Source organism: Orycteropus afer, unplaced genomic scaffold (assembly GCF_000298275.1).
Source record: "Orycteropus afer afer isolate SDZICR_OR568_19922 unplaced genomic scaffold, OryAfe1.0 scaffold00003, whole genome shotgun sequence".
Classification (NCBI taxonomy): domain Eukaryota; kingdom Metazoa; phylum Chordata; class Mammalia; order Tubulidentata; family Orycteropodidae; genus Orycteropus; species Orycteropus afer.
The window spans coordinates 29817983-29827297 of NW_006921590.1; the positions used below are offsets into that span (position 1 = coordinate 29817983).

The window sequence follows — 9315 nt, forward strand, 5'->3', positions numbered from 1 at the left end:
GAAGTGTCCACAGTTTTCATCCTGTGGACTGCTCTCTAGATCTGTGGCGTCTGTCTCCGAAACATTTAGGAGTTTCTTGCCTAGAATAATGGCCCCAGGGCCAGGGATTCTAGTAATTAAGGGATCATCCTCGCCTTGGGGTCCAGTTTCTCTCTGTGTGGATTACGGAGGATAGACAAGGGAGCTCCGAGGTTACTGCGTATCTCGGGGATGCTGACCCCTCCCACGCAAGCGGAGGTCCAGCCTCCAAGCCCCTACTGCCGGGGCAAAGGGGCAGCCGTGAGTCTGCGGGCTAATGGGTCGCAGCGCTGCCCTCCAGCCTCACTGAGGGCACTGGGTGCTCCAGGGCTGACCCGGGGACGCTGCGGAGGGAGTGGCGAAGGCTACCAGTCCCTGCTCACGAAAACACAGAAAAAGGCGGATCCTCCCGACTCCTGGCTGGTAAAAACTGCCTGAGACGCGGGGTTGGGGACAAGCGCACGCACAGAGAATGAGGTTCACCGTCTGTGCCCTGCTCTGCGCTGGGGCTCTGGGTGAGTGAGATACTCGGGCCCAGCCCTTCAGGGTGCTCCGGGGAGGGGGTCCAAGAGCCATCAGCGGGTAAGCCACAGCGTGAAACTGCGCGGGAAGCAGGGTGCCTTTCGGTCTAAGGGTCCCCGACGCAGCCGAGCCCCCTACTAGCCCCAAAGTGCCTTCCTCTGGAGCAGTGACACTTTGGTCCTCACAGAAACTCAGTAACACAGGGCCAAAAAAAAAAAAAAAAAAACCAACCAAACTCGCTGCCTCCAGTGGATCCCGACTCATAGAGATCCCTCCGTGGGTTTCCGCGGCAGTAACTCTACGGAAGCAGATTGCCCAACTTCCCCAGTATTCCTTCGGAGAAGTGACTGGTGGGTTTGAACCTCCAGCCTTCATGGTTAGCAGTCAAAAGTCTTAGGCACTACGCCACCAGATCCCCTAAAATCAAAAGAACACTATTTTGTGACACATGAAAGTTACATGAAATTTAAATTTTACTGTCCAGAAATAAAATTTTACTGGAATACAATCGTGCTCATTAGGTTATGTATTTGTATATCGCTGCTTTCATGCTTTAAGTGTAAGATTCGTATTTGCCAAAGGCCTCGAAACCTAATATATTTACTCTCTAGCCCTTTATGGAAAAGCTTTGTGGACCCTTGGCTTAAGGGCCATTAATCCCATTTACAGTTAAGGAAACAGATACAAAAAAGGGAAGGAATTCTCCCCCAGGACTCCTGGGTTATTATTAAGTGGTGGGCCACTGTGTGTTGTATGCCTGACATCAAACAAGAGGGACCTTTCCTGCCCTGAACTGAACAGCACCTTCTACTCTAGAGGTTGTCTCCCTCTCCCTGTCCGTCTCCTTCCCTCTCTCTCTCTCTCTCTCTCTATCTCTCTCTCACACACACACACACTCTAGGGAGGTAGACAGGTGTAGGGGAAAAACAATGGACCTGGAATCAAACCCACCTATCCACTACTTGTGAGTTTGGGTGGTCTCTTTAACTCTGAGCTGATTTTCTCATTAGTTTACTAGGAATCACCTCTAAACAAGTACACAGTTTGCTGTGAACATGGAATGAGGTCACGTACCTAGTGACATAGCTCTAGGCACAGGTGAGTTATCACTAGTAAAAGCCCTGCAAATAAATACAGACATGTTTTCATGTGTTGGGGTGGCAAAGGGGGTGCTCCTCTAGGGCTCTTAGCTGGGAAATCGTGAGGAAAGTCGTGGTGAGTCAGTTTGCTCAGGTATATCAAGAGCTCTCTCAGCCTCAACAACTGTTGGTTTTGTCCAGCCCTGGTTCTACTATATCTCAAGTTGTAAATAATTTGTGGGGTAGGATATTTGACATGTCTTTAAGAAGCAGGTAACCAGAGTAGGACAGAGGGAGGAGAGAGCAAGAGGGGCTGAGTGACTTGATGGTCCTTCTATGACCTAACACAGCCACGTGGGGCCACATAGTGAGCTCTGCTGGGGTTGAGGGAGACCAGAAAGGAAGAGCACAGCTTTGGTCCAAGTAGAGTGCAGCCCCTTGGTCTCCTTTCCAAATTGTTTCTTAGTAGGGCTTGCATTGCTTGTTCTTTCCCCATCTACTTTCCTGGCAATAGCAGGCCTTGACCAAAAGTCTGTTTTCCTTGTTGGCTCCTGGTTTACAAACCAGAGGCAAAAGCAGCCCCTCTCCGCCTCATCCCCCATATTCCCACCCTCTTGCCTGGAACATACTTTCTTCAAAGCTCAGTGTTCTGGTCCAATAAGAACCCTTCTGGTGAAATATAACAGAAACCCAACCACACTGTCTTAAACCAAAACAGCCAACGTGTTGAGGATATGTGTGTGGGGGCTGTTTTTGGAAGGCCCAGCAGGAGCCAGAATCCAAGGGCTCAGACACCTTGGCCTCTATTTCCCTTCTTAGCCTCTTGCTCTTCTAGGATTTGAGTTTTCCTCATGTAGTGAGCATGTGGTCAGTAGCAACTTCTCCCTTCCAGGACCAGTTTTAAATGTTCCCAGTGGGCTCTGATTGCCCCTTCTTGTAACTGTCACATGGCCAGGAGTAGGGTGTTATTAATAATAGGTCTAATCTAATTAATTAACTCTCCCTGCCCTTGACTTTCTTTCTATTTTTAAAATCAATTTTTATTGAAGTATAATTTACATATCATAAAATACAGCCATTTTAATTATATATATATGTCTTCCTTACATAGTGCTGCCATCATGAACAATATCAAAAATAGGTGGCTTTAAAGAACAGAGATTTCTTTTTTCACAGCTCTGGAAGCTAAAAGTCCAAAAATCCAAATCAGGGTCTTGTCTGTGTCAGTTTCTTCCGTGGGCCTCTCTCCTAGTTTTTGTTGTCTGTTGGCAATCCTTGGTATTCCTTGCCTTATAAATAGGTCCTCATAAAGAGTTTGTCTTTCCCTTGTGTGTGTGTGTGTGTGTGTGTGTGTCTATTCCGCTCTTTTTATAAGATATCACTCAGAAGTTACTAGGTTTAGGACCCACCCTACTCTCCTATGGTCTCCTTAGCATAACAAAAGAAGCCCTTTATTTCCAAGCTGGGTCATATTTATAGGTATAGGAATTAGGACTTCCATATTTCTTTTTTGGGGGACACAGTTCAATCCATAACACTTCAGCTTAATGAATTTTGGCAAACATAACCATCCATGTAACTACCACCACAACTAAGATATAGAACATTTCTATCTCCCCTAAGCTTCCCCACTCCCCTTTCCTAGTCAGTCCCACTTTCTGTCACTATATTTTTGTCCTTTATAGGATTTCATGTAAATGGAATCACATAATGCATAGTCTGTTGTGTCTGGCTTTTTTCACTCAGCATAATTGTTTTGAGATTCATCCTTGTTGTTGCCTGTATCATAGTTGATGCCTTTTTATTGCTGAGTAGTATTCTAGTGTATGGCTATACCACAGTTGGTTTACCCATTTCTTGATGGGCATTTAGGTTGTTTCTACTTTGGGGCTATTATGAATAAAGCTGCCATGAACATTAATGTACAAATCTTTGTGTGGACATATGTTTTCATTTCTTTTGAGTAAATATCTAGAAATAGAATTATTGGGTCATAATGGTAATGACAGTCACCATGAGTTGGAATGATTTGGCAACAACTTAAATTTTTTATTTATTTATTTTTAATATTTAACTTGGTAAGAAGATGCCAGACTCTTTTCGAGGTTACATAATTCCCTCCATTTTACATTCCCACCAGCAGTGTGTGAGAATTCTGGTTGCTCCACATCCTGCAAACACTTGGTGTTGTCAGTCCTTTCGCACACACATAGGGCTGTGTGTGGTAGTTCAGTGGTGGAATTCTTCCTTTCATGGGGGAGACTCAGGTTTGATTCCCAGTGAATTGAATACAATTCATGTGCAGCCAGCACCTAGCTATCAGTGGTGGCTTGCATGTTGCTATAATGCTGAACAGATTTCAGTGGAGCATCCAGACTAAGACAAAGTGTGTGTGAAGAAAGGCCTGGTGATCTACTTTTGAAAACCAGCCAATAAAAACCCTAGAGATCACAACAGTCTGATCCACAACCAATTCATTGGGCAGAGTTTTATTCCGTTGTTCATGGAATCACCATGAGTTGGGGGGCCAACTTGAAGGCTGCTGACAGCAACAATAGGTATGTAGTAGTAGGTCACTCTAGTTTTAGTTTGCATTTCTGTGGTGACTAATGCTATTGAGCATGTTTTCATGTTCTTATTGGCTCTTTGTATATCTTCTTTTGTGCAGTATCTATTCAAAACTTTCCCCATTTTTTGAAATGGGTTATATTTAATTGATTTTGAGTTGGAAAGTCATTTATATATTCTGGATACCAGTTCTTGGTCAGATATATATATTTCAATTATTCTCTTCAAATTTGTGGGTTGAGTTTTCATTTTCTAAATGGTATCTTTTGAAGAGCAGGTGTTTTATATTTTGATCAAGTTCATTGATCAAATTTTTCTTTTATTGTTATTGTCTCTTATGTTCTCTCTAAAAAGTCACTGACTACCACAGAGTTGCAGATTTTCTTCTGTTTAATTTTATAGTTTTATACTTCAGCTTTTATGTTTTAGTTTATGATACATTTTTGGTTAATATGTGTATGGTATCGAGTAAGGTTTGTGTAAGGTATCAAGATTCAATTTTCTCATATGGATATCCAATTATTCTAAGACCTGGTTTTGAAAGCAATATCCTTTCCCCACTGCTTACTTTGACAGCTTTGTAAAAAATCAATTGACTGTATATGTGGGTCAATTTCTAAACTCTACTCTGTTTCATTCATATGTCTTTTCTTGTGCCTACACCACACCTGAGAGATCACTGTAGTTTTAAAGTAAGTCTTGAAATCAGGTAGTGTAAGTCCTCCAACTATGTTACTTTGGCATTTTAAATTCTTTGTATATGCATATAAGTTTTTGAATCAGTTTATTGATTTCTACAAAAAGCAAGTTTATTCTTGGATTATTACTGTGATGTCATTTAATTTATAGACCATTTTGAGGAGAACTGGCATCTAAACTGTGTTGAAACTTCTAATCCATGATCATTCTCTATCTATTTATTTCCAAAAACCAAACTCACTGCCGTTGAGTCGGTTTTGACTCATAGCGACCCCTCCTTGGGTTTCTGAGGCAGTATCTCTAGGGATGTAGATCACCCAATCTTCCTTCCTAGCAGTGGCTGGTGGGTTTGAAACACAGCCTTCTGGTTAGCGGTCAAATGCCATAGGCACTACACCACCAGATCTCCCATCTATTTAAGTCTTCCTTAATTTGACTCAGGAATGTCTTATAGTTATTATTGTACAGCTCTTGCCCATAGTTTGTTAAATCTATCCCTAGATATTTCATATTTTGTGATGCCATTGTAAATGATATTCTAAAAATTTTATTTTTCAGTTTTTTTCTTGTTACTATATAGAGACTCAGTTGATTTTAGTGTATTGACTTGAATCATGTGATCTTTCTAAACTGATTTTTTAGTTCTAGTTGCTTTTTTGAAGTTCCTTAGGATTTTCTATGTATAATAACATGTTATCTGTAAATAAAGATAACTTTGTCTTCTTTTTCTGTCTGTTTTGAACTATTTTCTGTTAATCCCATCATTTCTTTCAGTATACATTTTATTTCCTTTTTGAGCCTTATTGTAATGACTAGCATCTCTAATACAATAGGGGTGGCAAACCTTTGTATCTTCACCTTGGTTTGGTCTGAGATACAATCTTTCACCCTAAGTAGGAAAGGTTTTTTGTAGATTCCCTTTATCAGTTGAGGAAATTCTTGTCTATTCCTACTTTACTGAGAGTTCTTAATTGGTAAATGCTTTTTTCTGAATCTGTTGAGATAATTACATGGATTTTTCTCTTTTATTCTCTAGTATAGTGAATTACACCATTTTAAAAAAATATTAGATCAATTTTGCATCATAAGAGATAAGCCTATGTGTTGATTTGTGCTTATTATTTTTTCTGGACTCAATTTGTTAATATTCTGTAAAGGATTTTTATGTCTATATTCATGGAGGATATTTGGTTGTGTGATTTTTTTTTTTTTCCCCTCATAATGTCTTTGTTTGGATTTGGTATCAGGTTAATGCTGGTATTATTGTTGTTGTTGTTATGTGCCGTGGAGTCGGACCCAACTCATAGCGACCCCTCGATGGGTTTCCAAGGCAGTGTCACTGTGGAAGTAGATTGCCCAACCTTCCTTCCGAGGAGTGGCTGGTGGGTTTGAACTGCCAGCCTTCTGGTTAGCGGTCAAGTGCCTTCGGCACTATGCTACGAGAGCTCCCAATGCTGGTATTAGAAAATGAAAATAATTTAGGAATGTTCCTTTCTCCTCTATTTTCTAAAATAGTTGTAGTATTGGTATTACTTCTTTCTTAAGTGTTGTCATCTGGGCTTGACACATCCTTTAACATTTATTGTAGTGCAAGTTTGCTGTCACCAAATTGTCTAATATTAATTTGTTTGAAAAAGTCTATTTTTGCTTTCATTTTTGACAGCTATTTACATTGGACATAGAATTCTAGGTTGACAAGTTCTTTTTCTTTCAGCACCTTAATGATATCATTCCACTGTCTATGGTCTGTATAATTTCTGACAAAAAAATCTATGATATTTCTTATTTGTTCCTCTGTACCTAATTTGTCTTTTTTTCTGGCTTCTTTAGAACTGTGAGTGTATAGTTTTCATAACATTTAGAAAAGTTCTGGCCAAATATTTCTTCACATATTTTTCTGCCTCTCACCTCCCTAGTTTTTCTGGGACTACAATTACACATATGGTAAGTCAGTTAATATTGTATGATAGAGTCACTGAGGCTCTTTTCATTTATTTTTCAGACTTTCTTTTCCTGCTCTGTACTTCATTTTATATAGTTTCTAATAATGCCTTCCAGCTCACCTTTTTTCCTTCTGCAGTATCTAATCTTCTGTTATTTCTATCCAGTGAAATTTTCATTTCAGATATTATATTTTTCATCTCTAAGAATTCCTTTTGCCTTTTCTGATATATTTATCTCCTCATTGTGTTCATGTTTTCCTTTAAATCCTTGAGCATATTTACATTACTTAAAAATAGCTGTTTTGAACTATTTTCTGTTAATTCCATCATTTCTTTCAGTTTTTATTGTCTGATTTTTCTCCTGGTTATCCCTGATTACATTTTCCTGCTTTTTCACCTGTGTAGTAATTTTATCGATTGCCAGACCTTGTGACTTTTGCACTGTTGAGAACTGGATTTTGTTGTATTCATTTATAAAGAGTGTTAGCCTTTGTTCTGGAAGATAGTCATATTAACCTTCCTATCAGTTCAGTCCTTTCAGGACTAGATTTCAAAATTTTTAGGCCACATCTAGAAACTCTTTATTCTAGGGCTAGTTTAGCCTACTTCTGTGGTCTTTAGTATATGCATTGTTTACTCAGTGAGATTTTTTCCACTTGGAATGATGGGAACTCACATGATTCCTGATCCCACTTGACCTCTGGGAAATGTTTGGCTTACAGTTCCCCATTAAATTTTCTTTGCCTAGCATTTGTTCTTTGCCTGACCTCTACAATGCCTAAATTGGTATTCAGCCAGGATCTCAAGAGTATAAATTTTTGGATCTATTTCTTTCTCTCTTTTATTTTTCACAATTCCCTGCTCTTTGATACTCTGCCTGGCAAATTCTAGTTCCCTCAGCTTTATCAAACCTCTGCCTCTTCCAATTAGTAAGACCATCAGGCTTTCTTTGGATTTCTCCTACCTGTACTGCTATTTGGAAATTTTGTCTAGGTAGAAAGATGAAGTGATTATAGGGCTCACCGTATCTGTTTCAGGGCTCATAGTCCTGTACTTCATGTTGTCTGGTATCCTAAAATAGTTTTGTTTTTTTTTTTACACTTCCTCCCACCCCAGTTTTTAAAATTAGTTGCAATACCAGGAAAAGTCCCATGTCAGTTTTTCTTTCATTGGTGGAAGCAGAAGTCCATTCTGCCTTTTTTAAAATAAATATTTTTCATTTGTGATGTTCTGTGTTTTAATATCATTCTTCTGTCAAGATTTTAGCTTCTCTTTAACAGTGCAAGCTTCATTCACCCAACTTTATACTCACACTTTTTCAGAAAGTAGAAGTGTACAAGTCACAAGTTTAATCATTTGAACATAAGCATAGTGGTGACTGAAAATACAGACTTTCAAATGGGCCTCACCAGTAATCACATACTTAAAAGCAAAAACAGAACAAAACTCTGAAAACACTGCAGTTGTATGTAGTAGCTGTTTGTTTAACTTAACCTGTTTACAAAGCCATTTCCATTTATAGAGTTGTATTGTCTCTATTATTATCAATCATCTTTAAACCCAAAATGTTTTAACAATCTATACTAGGCAAATACAGTAAACATGCTTTGAAATCAGAGTGCACGTATAAGGTATTACCCAAGCATTTCTGTTCTGCACATGGCCACATGGTCTGTAGAACTCCACCCCCTAGCCTGCTCTTCAGACCCTGGACTGCTGCCGTCGAAGCCTTTTTGAAATGAAGTTGAGGAGCTCTATTTATCATTCCACATTTTTGGCATGAGGTCTTGTCTAAGGTGATTTGGCATCTCCTGTCCCATTTCTTTGATATTCCCTATATACAGACAGTTAAAAGGTAGCACAGGTTTTGGAGTCTGACAGATCTAGGTAGTTCAAATATTAGCTCAGGTTATTTAATGTCCCTGAAGTATTAAAAAAAAAAGTTTTCTATAAAACAGGAATAACAATACTTATTAGGACAATTACAAAGATTGTTGTTGTTGTTGTCGTGTGCCGTCAAGTCAGCCCTGACTCATAGCAACCCCCCCTTTTGTTGCCGAGGCAGTATCACTACAGAATTAGATTGCCCAACCTTCCTTCCGAGGAGTGGCTGGTGGGTTTGAACTGCCAGCCGTCGGGTTAGCAGTCAAGTGCCTTAGGCACTATGCTACCAGAGCTCCTATTACAAAGATTAGAGGAAGGTAATGTGGTTAGAATACTACCTGACATATTGGGGCTTATCAAAAAAGGATAATTATTGTTGATGTTGTTGTTATGTGCCGTTGAGTCGAACCCAGCTCATAGTGTGAGTCAATCTGAAGCCAGAGTTCTAGCAGCCTCCAGGAAAATCTTTAACCAGAAACCTTTTAGTGTCAGCAATGCTAACAGGACTTTTGTAATTCTAAACACTCCTTAGGGCCTTTATCTGCCCTCCAGTCTCAGCAGGTATCAAGGAACTTCCTCCGAACTCAGCACGCATCACAAAA

At 39.7% G+C, this 9315-nt stretch overlaps 1 protein-coding gene across 1 annotated transcript in view; it reads left to right on the top strand.

The window, feature by feature from the left end:
- Positions 1-210: 210 nt before the first annotated feature.
- Positions 211-9315, top strand: part of LOC103194130 (inhibitor of carbonic anhydrase-like) — an 82377-nt gene continuing 73272 nt past the window's right edge. The window contains exons 1-2 of the mRNA XM_007937493.1: positions 211-441; positions 6803-6830. Coding sequence (XP_007935684.1) covers positions 211-441; positions 6803-6830 — 259 coding nt within the window. The remainder of the gene's footprint in view (positions 442-6802; positions 6831-9315) is intronic.